The sequence below is a fragment of the Phalacrocorax aristotelis genome, chromosome 1, assembly GCF_949628215.1.
Source record: "Phalacrocorax aristotelis chromosome 1, bGulAri2.1, whole genome shotgun sequence".
Taxonomy (NCBI): domain Eukaryota; kingdom Metazoa; phylum Chordata; class Aves; order Suliformes; family Phalacrocoracidae; genus Phalacrocorax; species Phalacrocorax aristotelis.
This window is the reverse complement of record NC_134276.1, coordinates 157,037,700-157,063,254: the sequence shown is the minus strand read 5'-3', so window position 1 is coordinate 157,063,254 and position 25,555 is coordinate 157,037,700. Positions and strand designations below refer to the sequence as shown.

The following is a 25,555-nucleotide window of genomic DNA, read 5'->3' as shown; positions in this document are numbered from 1 at the left end:
CAAAGTTGCAGCAGACTAACAGCACAGTCAGCCCAACCAATAATGACCATGTGGGACTCCAGGACACTCCTGGGAACAGAGCTAATGGAGAGTGGCCAAGCAATTCCTCTCTTCTGAAAACATTTTCAGAAGATTTTTAGCCTTTTTAACAAGTGGCATCCTCTTCTGCAAGTTCTTATGGGACCGATCAGACAGTTTTGCTACTGAAGACATGCTTGTGTGGTGGCTGGGAGGCAAGAGAGCAGAGTACAAAGGCATTTAGCTTAGTTATTAACACCCGAACACTGGTGTGAAATCTAGTGCAGGAATGACTCAATATGTTACAAGCAAGCTTCTGGCAGTAAGATAGAGGAAGCCCAGATCATTGATCCCTTCTCTTTTTCAGTTTTATATTGTAATGTTTCTCTCTGTCCCTGTCCATTGTCCTTTTCCACTTGCTGTTTCCAAAACAGTTTTCTTCCTCTGCTTCATATTGCAACTCTTTCTCCTCTCCCTTACCATTTCTTTGCTTCTTACTTCTTCACACAATGGCCTTTTCCCTTCCATTTTTCTATCCCTCATTCTTCTGATTTTCCTCCCTGCTTCTCCTCACCCTATTCTCATTGTGCACAAAGCCAGGCTGAGATATGTTCCACCTTGCCCTTCTGGGAGCACATCCCTCTCCCCTTTCCATCTCACCAAATGACTTCTGTCTTTGAAAAATTTAGCAATCCTTAGGTGAGTTCTTCCCCAAATATGCCTGTCCATCTGCCAGCTTCAGATTGTGATGAAAATAGTCCTACCTGAGGAAGGGTGAGCTTCCACCTGTCAGTGGGAGGCTGTGGGCCTGAACATGGACTGGAGTTGACCTTCTGAGGTGCATATTGACACCATAGTGAATTGTCTTAGTAGCCTGAGCTTCATGTAAAGAAGTTTCTTGTCCTTCAGACTGAAAAGTCTCCATGTCCCCTTTGGTGGGGTGATCTCTTCCTGGGCTTTCCTGAGCTGGGTGGGCAGTTGAATGGATGGTTTTCTTCCGTAAGGAAAAACAAGTAATGTATAATCCTTCCTCTGAGGGATGTATGATGATAAAAGCACTGAAAACCCTGGCATGTGCAAGTCTTTCCATCACAAGAGTAATTTCAGAGAAAAATGTTTTCCCATGAGTCTGGAGCATTATTTGCTGGTGGGAGCAAATGCACAGCACTCCTGACTATGTGCTGACTGTGGGGCATTCATCCAGCATTGATGGACTGTTCCTAAGTTAAATTTATTCAGATGTCATGTTTTCCTGCAGTGATATTTGCCATGAGCTGCTAGGACATGTGCCTCTTTTTGCTGATCCCAGTTTTGCTCAATTTTCCCAGGTAAGCTGCTCAGTGGTTGTACTATTTTTATAATTGAACACACCAGAGACTAGGTAACTCAGAGGATGAACCAAGAGCTATGAGGGGTGGGGTGTTTATTAACATATTGTTTAAGAGTGGCTGAGGCTGATTTATTTATTGCTTGAAATCTTGACACAAATCACTTCTGTGAACTCATACACCCAAACTCCTTGTGTGAGTTGTTTTTTTTACAGGCAAACCCTTTGTGAAGCCATCATCTAAAACCTTTTTGTAGATGCTGATCCTTCTGAGCAAAATTAAATGGTTCATGAGTCAGATGAATTACTGCCCCACCCTGCAGTCTGAATGTTAGGGAAAGTGAAGATTTTTTGTTGTTTTCTATTGAAGCCACAGAGAAGGCTGAATAACGTGGAGAACTGTCCCAGCTGCAAGCATGGGAGAAGGCTGGAGAGGAGCTGTTTCTTTGGTAGTGTTAATGTCTCTGGAAAAGAAGCCAAACCTCAGTGAAGGAGTAAACTTTTGGCTGTGTCTTACCAGAAAACATGAAAAGGCAGAAAGAGACAGAAAGAGAAAGAAGGAAAGACAGACAGACAGAAAGAAAGAAAGGAAAAAGGAAAGAAGGAAAAAAGGAAAGAAAAGGAAAGACAAGAAGAGAAAGAAAGAGAGAGACAAAGAAGGATGGAAAGAAGGATGGAGGACAGAATGGTGGAAGGAAGGAAGGAAGGAAGGAAGGAAGGAAGGAAGGAAGGAAGGAAGGAAGGAAGGAAGGAAGGAAGGAAGGGAAAATGGACTTGATGTAACATCCTGCTCACAAGTCAAAAGATGACTTGATGTAGTTAGTAAGTGCTCAGTATTGCCCTCAGGCTCTGCCTTTTCCCAAAACTGGGGTTTCCTTCAAGATAAGCCCTACTACATCTTGGTTTATTAGGATTTGACATGGTGATGGCTGCTCCCATGTTCTTGGTGTGGCTGTGTATGGGGCTCTGATTTTGCACTGCACAGTCCTCACTGGAGCAAACCAAGAAAGGTACCTCGTTATGTACAGTCTTGTGTGGCTGTCTTCTGAATCCAGCTGTTGCATACCTCCCAGGAAAGTCTCCGTTAGCTCCTAAGGTATGAGTAAGTTCTTTCAAATCACACCCTGCCATTTAGAAAAAATAACTCATTCAAGACTCCAGGAAAACTCCTGCAACCAGGGCCCATCTAAACAAAGAGAAATATTTAAGGTGCGTGGGTATGGCTGATTTACCTCCTTTTGACCATATCATTCTCTCGGGTGTGCATTGTAGACTTGATCAAAAGCCTGTCGAAGCAAGAGGAGAATTTTATTTGACCTCAGTGGGCTTTGTACCAAGCACAAACGATCATGCCTTGTAAATGACATTTGGACAGGACCCTTTGTTCGTTTCTGGAGAGATTTCTGGTTTAAAATTGATGTTGCACGATAGGAACATGTCCTGTAAACATTTGTGTGTGGTAGTAAGTGATGGTAACATTTAAAATGTGAGAAATTACATAAGACGAGACAGGAAGAATGTTTGCAATAAACAGCGTGAAGAATAATGGTTTATTGTTACAGGAAATTGGACTGGCATCTCTGGGAGCTCCAGATGATTTCATCGAGAAACTCGCTACGGTAATTTAATAAATGAGGGCTCAATTTTCCAAAGCACCCTGTGTTGTCTTAATTCTGCTGCCACTGAAGTCACTGATAGAACTCCCATAGAGTTGAATGGGAACAGAGTGAAGTCTATGGTTGGAAAACCCCACCCTGAAATGGTTGCATTAAAGGAAAATAACTTTGGCACCCCTTATCCAAAGTGTCAGTTGTGATTAAACACAGAAGCCCAGGCAAGATTTCCTCCAGCACAAACATATTGGGCAAGAAGAGATTACATATTACTAGATCCCCACAAGAAATTTCAGGAGGCAGCTTCAGTAGTTGTTCTACCTGTGACTGTCCCTTCTCTTCAAACCTGCCAGGCAGATAACGTCCTCTGCAGTCAGTGTGGCTCACCTGAATCCTGTTCTGAGGCTACTGAGACTCAGAATTGCAAACTTCAAACAAAAACAAGGATATGCCTCTGAGATTAGTGTCCTCAGTGCCAACTCACCTGGGCCAAAGCATTGTACTATCTTTCCTGTTTCTGATAGATGAGCCAGAGCAGGTTCTTCTGAGTCAGAGCAGGTATCCCTTCAAAATGACAGACCAAGAAGTCAAGCCAAACCACACACCAACTTCATTCAGTGTTGCACTAACAGCCCATTCCCTCTCTTGCTGCTGCACCTAGACACCCTCTGTATGAAACAGGACACAAACTCCTATCAACTAAGGTTCAAACTTCAACTTGGTTGGCCAACCAAAATCGAATTTTATTGCTATAGTTTCATTGTCTCTGTTCTGCTGACAAAAGTAAGCGCAATAAAACACAACTGTTTTTTCAGGGAACTGAACTGACTTGCAGTCACATTGAACCTAGCACTGTGTCTAGCATTACAGGTGAAGAATTCCATTCTGTGGGGACATTTATCGTATTTATGCAGTTGATATTTGATACATGGCAACATTTTAAATAGAAATGTAAACTCCAGATATATTTAAATCAATGATGTACGCCTGCTCTTTTTGATCAAGGAATCGTATGTTTCTGTCTAATTTACTTCCTAGGTTTATTGGTTTACAGTGGAGTTTGGACTATGTAAGGAAGGCAATTCACTTAAGGCGTATGGTGCAGGACTGCTGTCTTCATTTGGGGAGCTGCAGGTGTGTTCTATGAATCAACATTTCAAAGGTGTTTATAATCACTCAAACTTCTCTTCTGAATGTCTTCAGATCCTTATTTTGCTTCATACTTGTGCATAAAATTAGCATGAAACGTCATACTTCACTGAAGAGGTCTAATAAATGTCTCCTTGTATACGCATACAGGGGACTCATACCTGCTTCTTTCCTAGTAAGTGACATTGTCATTGTATTCCACAAGAGCATCTCTTTCCTATCTGAAACTGGGTGGCATTCAGTATCTCTGTCTTTCTTTTACAGCAAATTCAAGCACTTTTTAGCTAAAATGAATATCTTATCCTTTGCTCATAGTACTGTTTATCAAGTAAGCCTGAGATTCAGCCTCTTGTCCTGGAGAAGACTGCTGTGCAGAAATACCCTGTTACTGAGTTCCAGCCTGTCTACTATGTTGCTGAAAGTTTTAAAGATGCAAAAGAAAAGCTAAGGTAATCCAGTCATTCCATATAATATCGAGTTTCTTGTCCACTGCCAATACAATGGATCCCATTGCCATAATAAGTCTTGGATTGACAGTAATGATTTGAGAGGCATTAGAAAAATTTGTGCAACGCTTAAAGAGACTAAGGAGTTCTTACTCTCAAAATCTTGTTATGGGCAATAAGGGGAACATACCTTATACATGAGGCCAAGAATTCGTGGTTAGTCTAACTAAGAGTATCATCTGTATAACCAAAATGCAAAAATTATTGTTCGTCCAGCTGCAATGATACTAACACTCAGGGTGAAAGATAGCTAATTAATGCAAAACAAGGCTGTTTGATAGTACAGTAGTTATAAGTTCTTGTACAAAGAAATCCCCTGCTATCTACTCCTTTTCCTCTGAAGTTATGCTCACCCTTACACTTTCTTTTTTGTCTTAAGTTTCAGTCTGGTGGTGGGGGTCAGAGTCGTCAAGTAATGGGCATCTTGAGGTCTTTGGAGCAAGGCTGTGATGTTAATGAATGGAGCTTCGTCCTTTTTTTTTGTGAGAAGGTGGATGGTGTTGATACTTCCTTTCTTCCTCCTCAGCCCAAGGTTTCCTCAGGGCCATTTTTATGTTTTTTAACATGCTTTACATCTTGATCTTTCTACATTGATCTGCAAGTCTGTGTTACTTCTAACTTTACTATTTATGTTAAATATTTTTTTCCTTTGTCCCTTTTTCCCACCCTAAAACTGTTTATTTTTCCCTCAGCTCCTAAGTTAGCTTTACTATGAATAACTGACCAGTGCGGTGCTGTTGATAGTCCAGGGACAACCAGCATCATGCTGTGCTTGCACCTTTAAGACCTTTGTTATCAGCCCATCCTGGTACTCCGTTATACTGCATCATTGCCTTACTTAGACACAGACTTAGTTCACTCTGCACAGTGTAACTACTTGTTGTTCCTGCCTATATAAAAATTATTAATGATAGGCATTATAGCACAGTTATTCAGAATTAAGCAAAACTAAAACAAATTAGGTAATAGCTGCATGGTCATTAGACAACCGCTCTTACAGCTAAACAAAACTGCAAGCAAGTCTAATAAAAGCAATCCTGAGGCCCGTGTGGTTAGCTTAACACAAAGCCTCCAGCTTGTTACCAGCAGTGTGTTTACAAGTCTACAAGGCTACACAGTAAATCTTTCAGTCATCTGTGACTGAAATACAGATTCAGTTCCAGTTCAACAAGACTTTGAAATAGTGGTCCAGGTTCAGTTCTGGTTCTTGAAACAGAAATGGCTCAGATTGTGTTGGGATTCATCTTGGGTTCTATTTCTGTTTAAACCCCACCCCACCATATCTCTGGATGTTAGCCAAGCCACTGGGGGTTAGCCTTGGTTCACACTCAACAAAATTTTCACTTGGAGATGCCACACAGGGACTTGTCCCAGACCAGCAGTCTCCTCTCTCTGTCTCTCTCTCATCCACAGGTAAACACATACCAAGACCCAAGATATTCTGCTGCCCTAGGGTCCCCAGCTCCATAGTCTTCCTAGCTACCTCCCGTGCTACGTCCTCAGTTGTCATAAACCTGCAGCCTCTCTTTCTGCCCTTTTCTTTGGGGTAATACCTGAGAAAGATGACCTTCTCTTCTGGTTTGTGCCATTAATACCCTGCCCACAGCTTCTATCTTCTCTGTATACTTCTCTAACTGAGTAGCAAGTTTCTTGAGAAAATGAAAGATGCTGCCTTACTCTATAAGGTGCTTCATTTAATTGTTTCGATGATCAAATTGGAAAACTGGTAACATTGACATAGAGGTCTGGGGGTTGGTCCACTGCCTGTGTTCATGGCTTGCACCTGGAGATGTGTGTTTGTGTGTAACGGAAAACCTCCCTGAAAAATTATTCTGAGGCTGACCTGAAATATTTCAGCTTATTGCATTCGTCTTCTAACTAGGATCTTACTTTCAGCTGAGATTTAGGAAGACTGTCTTCTAATGTGGAACTCTCCCCTTACAAAAACCAGACTGATGCCACTAAACACTTTCATCCTAGCCAAGATATTTTTTTTCCACTGTCACACCTTGTGGCCTGCTCAGACTGAACTCTATTTGAGACAATGGCCTTAGCTGATAATAATTAGGACTAAACTGAAGGAGCAATGTGGTGATGGCATATTCCGCTGTTCTGGGCAAATGAGATTTACCATGCTGAGTCACCGCCTGTATTGTGGGACTCCATAATCAACTCCTGCGTGCTTTCCTTCCTCTTTCAGCAATAACTTCAGTAATCCAAAGCAGATATATAAGCCAGTATCCTGCTGGGGTCTACAAAGAGCCTGGAACAATAGCTCTGACCATCTCATCCCATTCAGAGTCCTACTTTCCACAGTTCTGTGGTCATGTAAATTCATGTTTTCCCAAGATACCAACATCTTAATGTTTCTGCCATGAAATTAACTATTTTGCAGAAGGGAAAGCTGCAAATAAGGGATTGCAAGAATGATGCTTCACTCCGTTGACTAGCTCCTATCTTTGCAATAACCTGGAAGCCACTACCAACCATGCCAGAAGTTAGCAATCTGCTTGCTCCTTGGTATGCCAGGATGGCATAGGTACTTGAACTTACTTTCCCAGAAACTGCAGACTTGGATCAGGGATCCTATATTTTGCATTACTGAAAGGAAAATGAGGTTTTCAAGTTTGGCAAATCTCAATAGCTTCATAGTTGGCCTATACCAGGAGCAGTGTTGCCATGCCAATAGCATAATTGTTTGGAAAAAACCAAAGGTAAGGACAAATGCAGATTCAAGAGTGTTACAGAATGCTGTAGGTCTCAGATCACTCTGCAGGAATTTAAGTTATTTCCTCTCACAGATTTTCTTATTCTCCTCATCAAATGCAAACACCAAGAAAAGACTGAGGTACTGAGAAAAGGAGCTTTTCAAGTTTGTGTGTGTTTTTGTATTTTTGCTTCAGGAAATTTGCTCAAACGATCCCTCGTCCTTTCTCTGTTCGGTACAATCCCTACACCCAGAGGATTGAAGTCTTGGACAATGCAAAGCAGCTGAAGAACTTAGCCGACACTATCAATAGTAAGGAACTACAGATTTCTTACTTTGAATTCCTCAAAAATTGGATCAGAAATAGCAACCACAAAGCAGGTTTTGCCTGGTTGCATGTAATGTTCTGAACCTGACCAAGTTCAAGCAGCACACATCTCCTTTCTAGTTCAAAAACTGCTTTGCAATTCTAGTCAAGCTTCAGAACAGCATTTCCACTTGACTAGTTTGTTACATCTGAAATATCCAGTTTTAGTGGAGGTGCTAGGAAAGGCCAGAGGGCCTTGTGATGGATTCCAATGTGTGGCTTTAGCTGTTCTCAGTAAGGAAGAAAAGGAAAAGCTTGGCTTTAATCACATTTCCTTTTGCCATTCTAGCATTTTTTCCTGATATGTTTTCCCCTTAACATTGGCTAGCCTCCTAAAAGCCAGAACCCCTTATTCTGTGAGCCATTCTTGTGTGGCTGATGAAGGCCAAGGGCTGGCTCTGCAAAACTTACTCCAGTAAGACCCTAATAAATGTGTGTGATCCAGCACTTATTTGTTCACCTTATTCTTTCAGGGAATGGATATAAAGGATAAATATATACAGGAGTGTTAGAAATGTGCTAGCTGTAGGATTAAGTGCTCTGATTCTTTCCTTTGCAGGTGAGATGGGGATCCTTTGCAATGCCCTCCAGAAGATAAAATGAAGATTCACTATAACTTGTTAATTGCTGGCTACTGACTAGAAGCTGCCATGTGCAAATACCAGTCTTCATCTAGTCTCACTCTATTATATTCCTGTGTATTGCATGAATGCTTATGTTATATATCTTATTTACTACAGATTAGCAGAGAAAGAGACACCTACAGGTGACCCTTGACTCTTTTGGCCTTCAGACACTAATCCATTTTTTCTCACTAATGCAAAAAATCCCGGTTCTGGGAATCTGAGGAAAGCCATCATATTTCTTGTGCCAAAGTTCAGCAGAAGCAGGAGATCTCCACTGTTTAGAACTAGTCTGCTGCACCTGTGATGTTGCATTACCACCCTGGGCCCAAACACAGGATGGTAATGACTAACAGACTAATCCATCTTGCTTTCTCTTACAGTCATTCTCCACTCAGTCCCTCATATTTGTGCAAGGTTCCCATGGAGTCCAAAACTCTACACTTTTCAGGGGGTGTACATATACTACTTGATCCTTTGTATCTCTACTTTTACACACCTCTATCCTAAAACAATTTTTTTTTTCCCCTAAGAGTGTGGTGTTGCCATTGACCCAAAGCACAAATGCTAGCAGAAAAGACAGCAAGTGTGCTGTAGCCTCATTAACAAATATTTATCACCATGTATAAATATACTGTATATTCATGAGCACCAATCCCAAAAATGTCTGTGCAAGTCAAGAGCACTGTATGCCATGGTGTGTCATTGATTTGTGGAGCAGAGTCCCTAAGCAAGGCACTGCGACTGCCTATCCAGAGCATGGAGTCTGTGCCTCAATACACTACCCATAAAACATCCCTTTGGAGGAGAGTTATCTAAAGGCAAGTCTGTGTGGCTTTTTGCAGTTGGATGTGAGGTCAGTTTGTCAATATCAAATAGCAAGCAAGGAACTGTGCAGATGTTTTAACAGGCCATCAAGGCCTTATTAGTCCAGTCTCAGAGCTGTGCTGGCTGTAATATTGTGTAACATCATGGATTCAGAGCTGATTCAGGACAGGCCATCTTGCAGAAAAGGGAGACCTCTCTTAATAGACATAATCAGCTACTCACTGTAGAAGGCTGATGTGTGAAGGCTACCTTGTATTGTGTGTGTCCTTCTCTGAGAGTGCTTTATTCAGCACTGCTACAAGCTGTCTCCTAACTTTCTCGACTCAGAATCCGGGAGGTGGATACCAGCACCTTGGAAATGGAAGAGAAGCAGTTCTTACAATGCAGGTGAAGACATCAGAGTCTTCCAAATTCTAACTCATTGTATCTGTGGCTAGAGTCCCCACCAAAGCTATGGAAGGCCTGGGTTAGCTGTGTCCCAGTCTGAGTGCATTTAAACCCAAACATGATATCTTTCAAGACAGCTCCTAAGTCATGATACTTCTTGGGGGTCTCGTTCCTTCTCCCACTTGAGCTTTAATCCCCCTTTTTTGGTTGAAGCTGTTTTATTCTTCCTGGATTGTAGCTCAACTGAGGCAGCAAAAGGAAGCAAGGGTGAGTTCAGCTTAACTCAACGGCTGAGCCATGAAGAGAGAAAAGCTTGGCTGTTCAGAAAGCCATTTCCATATTCTTCTATCCAATAACTTTCATTCAAAGCAGCTAAATGCCCTCCTGGACTGGTCCACATTGTATAATGCCTCCCTGTAGCTCCCTAGTTGAAGGAGGAAGGAGATCAGCACTTGTACATTGGAATAGAATGGAGCAAAGCTAAGCAGAACAGTATTTCCAGGTTGCAACAATTCTGCATGATGTTACTAACATGATTCAGGAGTCACATTTCTGTTAGAGATCCAAAGATGGAGAGGGATTTGAAAGTCCACAAGTCTCATACCTACTGTTGTACTACTCTTGTATTTATAGTCTGAAAATCAATGGAGCTTTAATGTAAGCATCATCCTTTAGGAAGATAGAAAGTACAGCTGTTTCCTTTATATTTATGGTGGGTAATAACATTAATCTAAGCATACCAGCTGGAACCCTTTTCAATAGACATATACTTATGCAAAATGGTATCATTTTGGTGCTTTGAAGTAAGCTTTTTTATCTCTCTTTTTTCTTCCTTTTTTTCTCATGACAATGCCTGTGTAGATCTTTCAGTCCTGTTTGGCATGTATTTTCTTTGTGAAAGTAGCCCATGTTTTTCTCGCTTAATATAACAGGACCCATAAGGTAACTGTACCACAAAGAGACAATTTCATTTCAAGGGTGAAGTCTTTCAAACTAATCCTCAGACAGCTTTCCAAGCTCCCCTGCTTCTGGCTGTTGTTATGAGTGACAGCAGCAGTAAATCTACAGTGTTCTGAGAACCCAGGATTCATGGTTGCCTTTTATGTGCAGGTGGAATGGTTGAACAGTATTGATGCCACACGTCTGATTCTGCGTCCCTTAATGAAGGTTTAAATAAGCAATAACTCCAGCCAAAGAAGATTCACATAGCTGTTCAGCAAGACTGAGAGATGAGAAAAAGTTAAATGCTCAATATTTTAAATGTACTGAAAGTACATTTTCTTGCAGAACAAATTAACTTGCACATATGTGCTTTAAATAGTACAAATAAGTTGCATTTTAAATAGTACTTCTTAATAGGTGACTTCTTATTTCTATGCTAAAGACAATTAAAGTTGTATAGCAAACTGGCAAGTTATCTGGCCAGTGCAGCTCCTCTCTGTAAGGTAACCACATGGGTCGATCCAAATTAAATTCCTGGGTAGGGGGAATGCCCATTAGAGGCAGATTCCAACTGAGCTCAGTATACCTCATCCAGACAAAATCATGAGACTGATATTAAAAAAAAATTCTCTGGATGTATGTAATTACGTATAAATGTTCAGCAAAGCCTTGATTGCTCTACCTTTGCATGCCCTGTACATCATTGTATGCTTCTCTACATAAAAAGCTGCAGAGCAAAAGCAAAAGCTACTCTTTTAAGTAACCTTCCTCTCTTCCACCCCACTATGATCACAGTTTTTGATGTCCCCACCTCTTTCAGGTGACCAAAGAAGCCATCTCGTGAGGCCCCTTTCCTTTGCAGGGACCTTGACCAGAGTCAGTGATGGTGATGGAAGGGGGAGATGTCAGCACAGGTTACACAGGGAAGTGGTCTCCTCTGGGTGTCTTAAGATGCCTAGATATGACAGGACTAGGGAGGCTTTATTCCCCAAAGAATGCAGAAATTGTTGAAGAGGGATTAAGCACAAGATGAGCCCACAGGAGTGAGTTCTTTTCAAGCCTGTTTTTTTGCTGCTTCAAACCATTTTGGCAGTTGACAGAGAAGGCTTTCTTCATGTTCAAATGTAACCATTTAAACTAACCTAAATAAAAAGAAATATTAATGCTGCATCAGTCTCAAATGAATAGTGTTGTGATCATACAGGGTAGAGATATTTGCAATGGGAACTCATAAAAAATGGACAGGTTGTTTGTGGTGACCATCCAGTGCCTTTTAAAGCACCCACCCCAGAGGCTGCAGAAGAGGACCTGACCCTACTTTTGGGTGGGAGATCTCCACCTTCTGCAGGGAAAGGCTGCCTGTCCTGATGGGAAAGGATGATACGCTGTGGTCCAGACCTTGCATAGCCCTTTAAATGGCAGCACCCAGCCTGAGACCTCTCCTCCTGCAGTCCTAGAAGTCCCCAAAAGTGCTGAAAGCAGGACTCTGGGATGCTTTCAGATCTGACTTACACCATGACACCATGGGTGAGGCCTTCCTGGGCCTGCCCCAAGCATGGATTCAGGGTGGTATTGGAGTGTCCGCTGTCTGGGCAAGGACATTTCACCAGCTGGAGAGCTAGGGCTTTCTATGCTGGTTTCTCAGTGGGCTGCAAAGCTGTGATGTAAGTTCTGCCTATGCTGCTTAAACTGTCACACTGGCTGATGAGTCCAGTTTAGCTCTATGAAGAAACCTCAATTCATACATAGAACTATGACTAGTGTTGTACAAACATACAGAAATGGGGCTCTGACACTGGAGTACAAAGACAGCCGTAGGACTCTGATGTCCCTGCTCTGCCAGTATTTGTGATCAGTGCCATAAATGTGCATCTTGTGCCCAAGGGCTTTCCACATGTAGCTGGAGTAGGCGACCTTGTGCCATTTGTTGTTTGTTCCATGCCTGTGGTGTGGACGTGGGGGTGCCTGCACCCACTCTTCATGGGAAAGGCCCAGTTTGGACTCAGATAGTCAGACTCAGCTCAGCTTGTTCTCCTGTGCCCAGCCTTGCCACTACTGCTGGGGGAAAAGCCTTTTGCCCCCTTAAAGCCCACTTCTTCTGAAAACTGAATTGCAGTTTGCAGCTGCAACTCAGCCGCCTCTGAAGTGTGCCCTTGCCCTCCCGGAGCCCCCCGGGACGTGAGGCGGCGGGGGTGGGAGCCCGGGGCAGCCCACGGGGCGGAGGCTGCGGCGGCCCGGAGCCGGGCCGGGTTCAGCACCGCGGACAGCGGCCGGCCCTGCCCTGCCCGGGGGCGGCGCCGGCTCCCGCCGCGCCCCGGCCCGGGGCCGGGCTGGGGAGCGTCGGGGGGACACCTCTTCCCGGGCTGGCACTTGCCACGCTGTGCAAACCTGCAGTGCCCGAGGTCTGGATGGGCCATTGTTCCTCAGGACGCTGGCTCCTGCCTACTAGGCACGGTGCTTCAAGATTCGCCTTGGGTTTTCTGTCTCACCAGGCAATAGGTGGGGAAATCCAGACCTTCCTAGTGCTCTGTCATGGGCCAAGGGGAAACATGGTGCTGTCATGGTCTCTGGAGAAAAAAATTTGTTGGCACTGTCTTTGTCTTCCTTGGCCAGGGAGGGGGCAACAGCACTGGGATATGTGACCCAGCCAGGATCAGCAAGGGCATATTAGAAATGGATCCATCTGCAAAGGGAGGTCAGAGGGGTTGGCTCCTCTGTGAGCCTGCAAGATTACCTTCACAGGGGTTCCAGTACGCTGTAACTTGGGGTATGAAGACACAGGTGCTCATACCCAGAAACATGTTTGTGGATGTCAAGGGATGCCATGCCCTGGCAGAAGCAGACCTGAATCCCCACTAAGCTTGCCCTGCCAGCTGTGAGAAAGATGTGACCCTGGGCTTTTTGAGACTCTGCCTCACTGGAGATAAAATAATGACAGAAACAAGTTCCAGCAGAGGAACTTAGACTTGAGGCCGCACTCAGCTCTTGTAGGTCTAAAGTAGAACAGGTCAGCTCCTTTGGGTGGGAAAAGCTCAGAATTAGGCAATGAACTTTGGCTTTGGCTCAGGTCTCTCTGCCACTCCCACAATTGTGTCTGTGTAGAGGGGACACCACTTAGAGCTCCTTTGGTTCCCTGGGGGCATGGTTAATGCAGAGGGGGCCCCAGTGAGGTAAGAGGGTGGGGAGGAAGGACAGTCTCAAACATTGTGCTGGGCACTCCACAGTGGGAGATGTAAATGGGGGTCAGGCTAATTGCCTCTCCACAAAGGAGCCCATCTCCAGGGTTGAACGGTTTGCAGACACCTTCAAACAGAACAGGAGGGCCCCGCTTTGAAGTTACCCAGAGGAGGAGGGTTATCTTGGGCTCTTGCGCATATCCTACACAGGCGGTTTCCCTTGATGTGTCTGGCATGGCCAACATAAATGTCCCTACACCTAACACAGTAGAAACCAGCTTGTTTTGCTGCTGTCTGGCAGCTCTGATCTCACCACCCACATACAAACACAGCATCTCCAGTTTACCACATCCCTGTCCATTGCTCAGGAAGAAGCACTCACATCCTCAGGCAGTTTCTACTCAACATCTGGCAATTGCAATTCATTGCCCTGTCTCCCAATGAAGACTGACTTTGTGGGGATCTCAGGCCGAAAGTCAGAGGCCAGCAGGAAGGAGATGCATGGCATAGAGTCATTGAACAGGCGAGGCAGCCTGGACTCCAACAGGGAGGATGACAGAACCACTCTCATCCTGACCTTCACCCTCTGCAACGTGAGGAAGATTGAGCTCTCTAAGGCAGCCAAAGTCTTTGAGGTACAGACCTCACCATTCCCTTCCTCCCCTGAGCCCTCTCTTCTGTCCCTATTGCCTTAATCTCTCCCACTTTGCATGTCCCTCTCTCTCACTGTTCTTCGGCTCCCTGCCTAACTTATGCCTCCACCTGCTTTCCCGCTTTCTCATTGTCCTTGTTTTGCTACAGCTGCTCAGAGAGGTTGGCTGACCTCTCCAGGTGAAGAATGAGAGTGCTCTGGAGGGAGGGAGCAGTTGGACATAGTAATTTAGAAGAATCATCATTTTATTAAAGGGCTGTTTAGAGCATATACCAATCCATTATTTCTTTCCAGTAGTTGTAGTGGCCAGCCATGACTAAACAACATGTGAGCATTTCAAGTACTCAGACTGTGGGGATGTTAGAAGCTAATGAATTTTCTCTGCATATTGGGCAGGAGATACAGAGAACACAAGAGCTGTAAACCATAGAGGCATTATATATTCAGGGCACTTGAAGTATCCCTACCAGGTGCTCACTCTCATCTGTGAAAATGAAAGTATTACATTTGTTATTTTTAATCGTTTGCAATTATATAATGATTATGGTGTTAATATAGATCAATAGATCTTTTTTCATTCTGTCAGGGTCTTAAGAGTTACCCAGGCACTCATTCGTTATTTTGGCACAAATGAAATGCTACAGTCAACAGTATCTCATCTTTCATCTCCATCTATCTCTACCTAATTCTACAGTGTTTAATCTTTACCTCTGCCTATATTTTATCTCCTTCTAAACAGGGCATTATTAGGCTTCATTGCTTAACATGCACTTCTTGTTAAGATCTCTTTTAGTCACCTTTTAAAGACATTGTAGAAGTGTATCCAGACTTACCTGGATTTTTAGTGTTTGGAGAAGCTTCATCATATGAACATCGGGCTCTTGCAGATGTTTGAAACTCAGATCCATCACTTTGAAACCAGACAAGCCAGAAAGCCCAAGAACTCTGCTGATAATCTTGACATTTTTGTTGAATGTGAAGTTGACAGTGCTGATGCTAGTGTCCTCATCAACTCCTTAAAGAGAGTAGCAGAGGATGTGAAAACTAGCGGAGAAGACAAAGGTAAGAAACCTATGCATCTGTTAGTGATGTTTTGTTTATTTTTGTAGTAACTTTTTTAGCATTAGCTTCATAATAGTAATTGAATTAGTCTGGGAATCAGGTGAGCACACATCCATTTTTCTTCACTGTATGACAGTTTTCCCTGAATTGGAACCATTCCCATTTTTATGGAAAGGGAGGCATTTCATCATATAGCCAGTGGAACTGAGGTGAGGAAATCATTCCAGCAAAAAGGGAGATGAGAGGGATAGAGTAAAACAGGAAGCTGAGGAGAAACTGGAAACTCCTCAATGACAGGAAGATCATGGGCTGAGAGCTGAGAGCTGTGCAGAGAACTGACCACCCCGAGGTGAACACAGACACTTGACAGGAACACAATGGTATAGCAGAGGGTCTGAATGTTTCATTTACTTGTAGTGTATTGTGTCAGTTTTATTAAAAGAAGCAGTAGCTCTCTGTTTATGGTGTCCATAAACATCTGGATCCTGCAGTATTGTCTGTAGCTAGATTGCTCCTTCACTGAGAAGAGCTAAATGCAACCAGCTCAAAGAAGTGTCCAGAGTACAAGAGGGAGAGATGGTCAGCAGAAGGCCTGCAGGGCAGGCTGGGAGAACCAGGGGATGAGCTCTTGTAGAGAACAGACCCACTGCCAAATCTGGAGTAACAGAGCTTCAGACATTTTGCCAGGCACCTGAAAAGCCTCTTTGGCAGTTGTGCAGCTTCAAAGGTTGCACTTTAGGAACAGTTTTTCAGCTGACAAAGTGCTGCAAGTGGCTCCTCCACTGCCTGTGCTGTATTTGAGTCACAATCCCTATCAGTCATCAGGATGGAAAGTGAGTTTGCCAGACGTAGATCAGTATTTTTCCTGTTTACAGGCAGGTAGGGGATTGGTAAATACAACAAGCTGTTAGAGACCTTTAATACAATCCCAAGGATGCCAGAGGTGTCCCTGACAGATGAGATGAAGGAGGGTCCATCTCATAGGTTGAATTCTCTGAATACAGAATTGCCATGAGGTTTCCCACCCTTGACAAGGCCAGGCAGAAGTCCCCAGGGCCCCTTTAGCTAATACAGCCCTGTTTGAATGCCTTTGGTTATTGCTTGAAATTCACCTTCAGGCTAGTGATTAGAGACAGAACGTGCCAAGCTGCTCTCAGGAACTGTGGGGATACCAAAAGGATATATCGCTCTCATCAGGGAAAGTGGAGAGCCAAAGAGGGTTTTGGAGCAGAAGAAGTATTTCTTTAAGATTTCCTTGGGAGTTGAGAGGTTTATGCTCAGAATTAGCAGTTAGTTTCAGGGACTGGGACTACTGAGACTGGGATCTACAATAAAAACAAGGGACTGTTAAAAGACAATGTTTTTATGGTTAAAGCAGAGGAATATTAGGGACTTAGTTTTCTTCACATTTTCCTTTTTCTTATGGTTTTGAACAACAACCTTAAAAATAATCAGTCTTATTTTGGATGTAATGATGCTAGAATTAACATAACTGGTATGAAAATGGCCAGAGTCTTTCTGTTTCTAAGGTAGCTCAGACTTACACACAACACTCCTTAGTTTGTAAACAGTCTTCTCTGGGTGTTTTAGACCCCAGAATTCAGTAATGCCCTAAGCAGTTCATTTGACTTCAAGATGAAAAGGTCAGAGTTGTTATTCATGGCCCACAGAGACACCTTACTTGTGGGCACCAGCAAGAACTGGGGATTTGGAGGTTTTGGCCGTAAAGCTCTTCATAGTTTTGGTCCAACTGAGGTGAATTTAGGGGTGCTAAAGCGTCAGAGCATTTTCAGCTTAGCTAGTCCCTAGGTCTAAGATTGGCTAGCGGCCATTTCACTGATATATCTTATTGAAAGTGGTAGTGCATCTTATTCAAAGAGGCTAGCCGTAGTTTCACTTTCTAGTGGGGTTTGCAGATGCCTGTGAGAGCACATTGGTAACTAGGAGACATCTAAGTTGTATAAACATGCTTACTGGTCACCAATTATTTTCCTCGGAAGATGCAAATATGTACGTTCCGGCTATCCCTGTCACCTGAGGCTCAAGCTCCTGGATTAATCTATTTTTTTTCCCACATGGACTTTTTATTTGTTTCTTCAGAGTTTCTAGGTGAACCAGATAGCCCTTCCCAAGCACTTTGCTGACAGACAGTGATGAGACAATGTCCTGCCCATAGGTGCCTTTACCCAAATTAAGCACCATCCCTGCTTTATTGGCTGCATCCATTTCTGCAACTGGGCCGAGGGTTCTGCCATGGTCCTTCCTCCCCTCTCCTTTAGCCTCTCTGCACTCTCCCAGGACTCAGTAAGGGATAGGCAAGATGTGTACGGAGGACATACACTGGAGGACTTATGATCAGGTACAGATTTTGAGGCGATATGGCCATAAATGTCAGAACAGGCACCTTGCATGCAGAACTATTAGTACAGCCAAAGACAATGGCTCAGCAAATAATTCTGGGGTGATGTAAGACACCTGTTAGACTAATATTTCTCCCTTCTTATCACAGAATTGGCCATAAATGTATCAAAGAACTGGAATTTCCCCAAATTACTGTGTATTTGTAGCCTTGTGCCTTTGTGAACTGGCTGTGCCTGGATATAATATAATAGGGCTAAAGCTAAATTGCCATTCAGTACAGATGCCTGGTCTCTTGTCAAGTATGAGATTAACGTGACCACAAATGGACCTTTTCTGAGCTTTAACACACTAAGTTGGATCACAGCATCAGTCTGACCTCAGAAAGCAGTATCAGTTTTGTCTTTGCTCAGTGTTTCCTTAATTAATTGGTTATAAATGCTGGAACTTAAATTAAAATGAGCACACTTTATTTTTATTTTATTCAGAGAATCACAGAATAATAGAATTGTTTAGGTTGGAAAAGACCTTTAAGATTATCAAGTCCAACCATTAACGTAACAATGCCAAGTCCACCACCAAACCATGGCCCTAAACATCACAACTACATGTCTTTTAAATACCTCGAGGGACAGTGACTCAACCACTTTCCTGGGCAGCCTGTTCCAATGCTTGACAAACCTTTCAGTAGAAAGATTTTTTCTAATATCCAATCAAAACCTCCCCTGGTGCAACTTGAGGCGATTTCCTCTTGTCCTTCCACTTGTTACTTGATAGAAGAGATTGACACCCTCCTGACTACAACCTCCTTTCACCAGAAAAGGTCCCTACTTCAGGGGAGTGAAACTCTTTGGAAATTCAGCTAATGCTAGAAAAATTTTGCTAAAAAAAAAAAAAGCCAAAAGGAAAAAACTTGAAGTCAGGATACTTCTTGGCCTGTTTGTTTCTAGAAATTTCATGTTTTCCTTTTAAAATTTTGCTTTCACTTTTAAAGATATGAAAATTTAAGACTACTTTTTAGACATGATCAAAGTGTTTTCTTAAATCCAAAATGTAAAAATAAATTTGTTGTGCTGTGTAAAACAGAACAGCTCATTTGGACCAAAAATAAATAATTTTGCCTTTAGAAATTGTTTCTACTAATTAAAAGTGAGAGACTATAACTGCAAATTAGTTTCAGATCATTTTTCATCCAGTCTGCCGGTTCGGTCAGCAAATTAATTCAACTGCTGACATATGGTGACATGTAGATATGAATATTCTTAGATATTGATGAAAAGAAAGCTTGTAATCTTCAACACAATTTTTAATTTCTGTGTCTTTTAAAAATTTTTTGATCCAATGTCAATCAGCTCTTGCTGCTTTCTCTCCAGTGCCCTGGTTCCCTAGAAAAATCCAAGATCTGGACAAGTGTCACCACCTGGTCACTAAGTATGATCCCATTTTGGACCATGGTCACCCTGTAAGTTTGACATCACTGTTATTTCATTTTTAAAAAAGAAATTCTCTGTAGGGAAATTTTTGTAAGGAGAATTTCAGGAGTAAAGAAATACTCATGAAAAGGCAGAAAAAACGAAGGGTTGGATAAAGGCTGATCTTCAGTGGAATTAGGGACTATAGAATGAATAACTTAATAATGAGAAAAGCTTATGGGTCCTGATTTATCAAGGTACATATGATCAACATCAGACACAGGCTGAAGTAATTCCTATTTAAAATATTCTTTAGACTGAGTTTACGTTTCATTGTTTAGTTAAAAAAAAAAACAAACAACCTGTTGGTTTTTATTTCACCCGATATATTTGAAGTGTGTTTACTTCATACTAGCCAGTCCACATAACAGTCAAGTTCCCCAGCCTTCTGCTCTTTGTGTTTTTTATGTTTTGACCTTTCAGATAGTTCATATCTGCATTCTTAGTTTTGCATATGCCAGGAATCTCATTCAAGTGCAAATGTACAGAGGATGGTAATGAGAACAAGGGGCAAAGAGCTAGTCACTAATAAATACCAGATCCTCAGATCCCACAGAGGGGAGTATTATGCTTAACCTTGCAAAAATTGTCTAGACAGAAAATAAGATAAATACATGGCAGCGCTGATTAATGGATATAATACCTGAATGGAGATAAAACTGTGACTGGGGAAGCTCAGGAGGTCTAGTGATTTCGGCTGAGGTAAGCATCTAAAGTTTAAATAGGAAGCAAACTGGAAAGATTATAATCCTAATTTGCATCTGACTTTTCACAAGGTCTTTGGAGCCAGGATTTTGGCAGTATTTATTGATCTTACTCTGCAAAATATTGTTAGACAATTTGTGATGGGGTTTCCCTTGGATTCAGGTCTGGGTTATGCGTGGGCTTCAAAAAGGGCTTTACTCCTAACAGTTTTGTGTGCGTACTCTTAGCCTTGGCATAAGCAGAAACTCCAAGAGAAGGAAGAGGAAAAACACACTGTAGAGTCCTGCTCTAGTGATGATAATATTAAGGCAAAGTACTGGGAACAAACAAACACACACTTGTTTCTCATCAAAGCTTTCTCACTTTAGTACAGATGAGATATGAGTTAGGTATAGACAAATAAGGGAATCCAAAGGGCCATTTGCTGACTGACAGGGTAGGTCACAGAACTGTTGTGAAGCATTCTGCCAAACATCACATAGAAGTGATGCATGAAAAGGAGAAAAAAAGGACAGACTTTGCATTGAGAAATGCAAGGAAAATTTAGATAGATGTTAACAGAACTTACAAGATTTTGCCACTCCCTTTTCTAAATGTCTGAATTCTGTTTAGATCCTTTTATTAACCTACATAATGTTAATGTTGTTAGCTATGTACAGTTCTGTGTGGTACAAAAAACTTCCCAATTCTATCCTCTATTTCTGAGAATCACTTATTAAACTATAATGCCCTAGGAGGGCTTCATATCCTCCTTAATCAGAACATCTTTCATTCTTGCTCACATCTTTCTGATAGAAACAATCCAAGTATTTGTCATTTTTCTAAGCTAGCTCTGAGGCCATTTATCATGAGATAAATGAATGCACATTGGGAACTCTTTGTATTGGACTAAGTTCCCTTCCGACTTTGCTAAATAGGAAGTATGAGCACTGAAGAGGGTGAGAGAAAGCACCAATGGTGTAGAGTTACGGAAGCATTGAGTGGGGATAAATCTACACTGCAGAATGCAGTGGAATGTAGAGATACCTAAACTAACTTGAAACAAGTTAGCTCAGGCACTGAAAATCATTTGCCTGTGGCAGGAAGGAGCACAATATGGGCTCATTTACTATACTGCTAAGCGTGGCTCATAAGTAGACACTTTGGAGGAAAGTATCAAATACACGGATGGCTCAGCAGAGATTTTGCATACACATTTACTACTGAATGGGTAATTTGGTCTGTCCAGCTCAACAGCTTCACTTTGTTCTTTACTGCCTCATTAATAGCCAGAAAAGCAAACCGATGACACTGTGACACCAGTCTCAGGGGCATCCTGACACTGGCTGTAGCGGTCCCCCAGGAGGCTCCTGCTGCTCAGAGGGTGGGTACAGAGCCCTGGGAACAATGGGGACAAAGCTGACAGGTCACAACATCAACCCTAGTCTGGCCCGATGGCTTTTCCATGTGTTTTGCATGGACTTGTTACAGCTACTGACAAGCAAGGGAGGCATCTGAATGAACATATTATCCATAACACATGACAAAAATAAACATGCTCTCGGGATCCAGTTCTTTCCTCAGATTCACGCACACAATACTCATTAACTGCAGTGTTACTGGTATTATTGCTACACTGAAAATTATGTGAATAAACCTAAGGGAGAAATTTGGCTTGCAGTATGCAAAGTGGTTCCAGTAAATTCTGAATATTTTAGAATAATAAATATTTGTACAGTGATGCTGATCAACGCTGCTTTATGAGTTATATTAGTAACACAGTGCCAGATTTCAGATTTTATTCCTATTATGAATGATGTAAAATTCAAAGGAATTTGATTCCACATCTCTATTCATATTGAATATCTGGAGAAGCCTGCTTGAAGCTCAGCTTCTAGTAAACACTGAGGAGGTGAAAAGAAAAATCTGGTATTTAATAAGTAAACTGCCCCTTTAAACAGATACCGCTGAATCTGTCTTTATCATAACGTGGTAGTAAATGGCCAAGGGGGGATTGAGCTGAAAGCTTGTACTTTCTACAGGTTCAGTGGTGGTTCTAATGATTTCTAGCCAGGGAGGACCCCTTCTTCACCCAAAGGGCAGGGTATGGTGCAGGTGCAGTGTACTTTCTCTGGCGAGGTGTTACTAGGCTTGGTACCACCATGTCCATCACAGCCCTATACTGCAACCTTCATGCTTAGCGCAGGAAAGAAATGATTCAGAGATTCAGATCTTTCCTAGCAGAAGTGACACCCCTATTTCAATTCAGTTTTTAATGTGATAGGCATTTAAATTTGACTGTAAGTGTAATGGTCTGTGATGTAGCATTTATGAACATCTCCAAAACCTTCCCACCAATCTATGTTACTTTCCATTCTGGTCACAGGCTCCAAGTTTTCATCAAAAGTTCACAGATGTAACTGACTTTGGCTTACCCCGTTCATAAGGCTCAAGATTTATTGCCTCAGAGAAAATAACATGTTTGAGGCCTAGGTTTTCTAAATGCTTCTGTTAGCAAATTTATTTATGCCCACAGATCTTCCTTAATGTAAAACTTTTTTTGAATTATTTTCTAACTCAGGGATACGCCGACCTGGAGTATAAGAAACGGAGGGCATTCTTTGCTGACCTTGCCTTTAATTACAGAGCGTAAGTATAAGCTGCTTAAAAGACACTTCAGCAGTCTACATACACTTTCAGAAATCTTCGTGTACAAAAAATACGAGAATCTTAATCTTCTGTCAATGTATCAATAGGACTATCTTTTAGAAAATAGAATTTATCCACAGAATCTTTCACTCTCTATGAAATAGACTTTTCCCACAACACAGCAAAGATGCCTTAAGATAAAAATCTTACAATTGCATTCATATCTTATTTAGTGCTGTATTTTATCTTAGCAGAGATGATTTCTCAGAATGACTCTTTCATTTCAGTTTTGCAATTCTTTTAGGACTAGCTCCTGAGCTGAGGCTAATCTTTTTCAGGGAACTATAAGGAACAATCTTTAGGAACGTATTTTTGACAAAGAAAAGCAATTTACTATTTTTGTTACTTGTTTGACAAAATATCTCTAGCCATGTATATTAGCTTCTTAAAAACCTAAAAACTTCTCAGGTCTCATGTGGGTGATTGAAAATGTTTCTGCCTTAATGTGTAAAACTTCACCAGAATCAGACTGCCACCTGACAGAGTCAATCAGGTGAATAGGTAGAATTGGTTACGGATTGTCAGCCTCGTGGTGTCCAAGAACTGGTGAAATCTACCAAACCTTGAGAGACTTCTACTGAGCACAGTTTTCTCACTGCCACCATATACCACAATGCAGCACAAAACAGCACAAAAGCAACACAAAGCTACCAAAGAAGCAACAGTGAGGAAGAGGAGAGAAGGCCACAGTGAGGAAATGGAGAGAAGACCACCCATCACAGAAGTTAGTGATAACCATGCAGTGTATACCTGGGCAGCTGTCTGCTGAGGAGTTTATGAATACTTTCTATGAAGGCACACACTGTGTTTTGGTTTCTAGGTTGCCTTCAGCAGAGGTAAGAATAAGCCTGAAGGCCTCTTTTTTCTTCTGTAAAGCAGAACATGGCTCCCTTACTTACCATATCCCTCTGTTTCCTCCATGCATTGGAAGAGAGGACAAAATGCACACATTAGAGCCTACGAAGACAAAAAACCTCAGTTACATGCTATTTTGCTGTTTCTGTCTTCATTACAGCAAATATTCATGGTGCGGGCAAAGAAAATAATACTTGGAAACTGAACTTGAAATCTGCTTTAGATACATGCATTATTTTCTCTTTTCATTACAGAGGAGACCCTTTGCCTCTCATTGAGTACACAGCGCAGGAGACTGCAACTTGGTGAGTTTGTTACTTACACTCTGATTCCTGGGCCTTCTCACTGCTGTCCCAGGAAAGACTGGCAATGTGAGACTTTTAACATTTTAAAACCATATTTATCCATCTCAGATTTTACTCCAGTTGTCACCCTTTGGTCATACGTTTTGCAGAAAAGCATTATCAGGGCTGTTCTTAACTATTTACTTTCTAGAGCAAAATGCATTTTCCTGACCATCTCCCGGCCTGCTAATCCCATCAAGATATCAGAAGCCAGAAAACACCTGAAGCCTATAGCATAACTTCTTCTAAGTGACCTCTAATTAACCACAGATATGGTGGTGACAGAAATATCGCATTTCCAGATCTGTTACCAGGAGAAAATGCCCACTCACAGGATGGAAGTTCACTCATAGGATGTGGCTAATCCAATGTTCATAGGACAGACCAGCCTTGCTTGTTCTCCTCCAAGTATTCATTGCTGTTAACGTGAATAGGTATCATTCTCTCAAACTGAACATAAAGGACATTTTGGAGTGCTCTTCCAGGATACATTATTTACGCTGTAAAAAGGCCTTTGATGTCATATGAAATTAAGACAAGTTACTTTTACATGGGTGCAGCATTTCTTCACTGGGGCTTTGTTTCTCCTGAAGATTTGCCACTCAAAAACCAAAGAAACAAACTTAATTCAACTAAAGTGTGTTTGCAGACTTTATGTGAACCATGTGGCAGGCTGGAAGGAACGCAGGGTTCTTATTTCATATACCTGTATTTCCACTTTCTCCCACTAACTTTAACAAATCTCAGTAAGAAGCAATAATTACAAATTTGTATGATAATACAAACATAAATACGGTCACATGTCCCAGCTAAGAGCAGAGTCCTGGGATTGTGCAAGGTGCCACATGTGCACATAATAAGAAAGAATCCTTGTTTAGAAAAGTTTACAGTTTAAATAGAAAGACAGCCTAAAGGTGGGAAAAAGGAAAGATGATGACCACATTTTATAACTGTGGAACAAAAAAAGTTAGAGCTTAAGTGATTTGCCCAAAATTTTGCACAAATTTTATGTCAATACCAGGAATTAAATCCATACACTAGATGTCTCATGCCAGAACCTCAACCACAGGACCATCCCACCTTATTCAGTGATTGTTTTATTTTAAATAAAATCTACTGTACCATAGAAAGCTTGAGGGGTGTTGCCCACAATCACACAGAAACTTTGCATCCAACTCATCCAGGCAGTCACATTTTTATAAAGCTCAAATAGGATTTTATAGCATCTTTCAATTGTCAAAGATTGATGGTCGGTGTCATGCTCATGATTGCTACCACCAGCCAACAATCTTGGCATGGGATGGCGTGTGGGAATGTCATATTTGAACAAATTTAATTTTGTGTTCTTTCCTGTTTTTCCTTTTTGTTGCCAACCTCCGTCATTCCAGCCCTTCTCCACCTAGAATTAGTCCCACTGTGGTAATGGAATAGACCTTTAAAGGAGTATCTACCCATTTCCCCAAACAGCCAGCCCCAGCAAAACAGGTTGTCTTCTTCTGTAAAGCTGTTTCCAAAATTAGACCTCCCAATGGTTATCACAGCCCCCTGGGGCTGTGCCCTGAGGTCAGCTGCATTACAGCACAACTTAATTGAGCACTGTGCAATTGAATGGGAAATTTGTAGCACGGACTAAATTCCCTTGGTGTTCACTCTGAAGAGTTGTTGGATGCCTTCAGTTTGTAGCAACACAGTTATAAAAATGAAAACTAATCAAGTGAAGAAATATGACTTTCTGAAAACAGAGGGTACAGATGATCTGAGTTTCTGTTTTCAAGC

The 25,555-nt window shown here is 42.0% G+C and overlaps 2 protein-coding genes across 2 annotated transcripts in view; both read left to right on the top strand.

Moving 5' to 3' along the window:
- Positions 1-11,635, top strand: part of PAH (phenylalanine hydroxylase) — a 41,940-nt gene extending 30,305 nt beyond the window's left edge. Inside the window, exons 9-14 of the mRNA XM_075074985.1 lie at positions 1,277-1,346; positions 2,908-2,964; positions 3,997-4,092; positions 4,423-4,556; positions 7,517-7,632; positions 8,247-11,635. Of these exons, the coding sequence (XP_074931086.1) occupies positions 1,277-1,346; positions 2,908-2,964; positions 3,997-4,092; positions 4,423-4,556; positions 7,517-7,632; positions 8,247-8,290 (517 nt within the window). The 3' untranslated portion in view covers positions 8,291-11,635. The remainder of the gene's footprint in view (positions 1-1,276; positions 1,347-2,907; positions 2,965-3,996; positions 4,093-4,422; positions 4,557-7,516; positions 7,633-8,246) is intronic.
- A 2,448-nt stretch (positions 11,636-14,083) lies between these two features.
- LOC142055354 (tyrosine 3-monooxygenase-like) overlaps positions 14,084-25,555 on the top strand; it is a 32,512-nt gene continuing 21,040 nt past the window's right edge. Inside the window, exons 1-5 of the mRNA XM_075089250.1 lie at positions 14,084-14,278; positions 15,183-15,357; positions 19,089-19,177; positions 22,453-22,520; positions 23,690-23,740. Of these exons, the coding sequence (XP_074945351.1) occupies positions 14,084-14,278; positions 15,183-15,357; positions 19,089-19,177; positions 22,453-22,520; positions 23,690-23,740 (578 nt within the window). The remainder of the gene's footprint in view (positions 14,279-15,182; positions 15,358-19,088; positions 19,178-22,452; positions 22,521-23,689; positions 23,741-25,555) is intronic.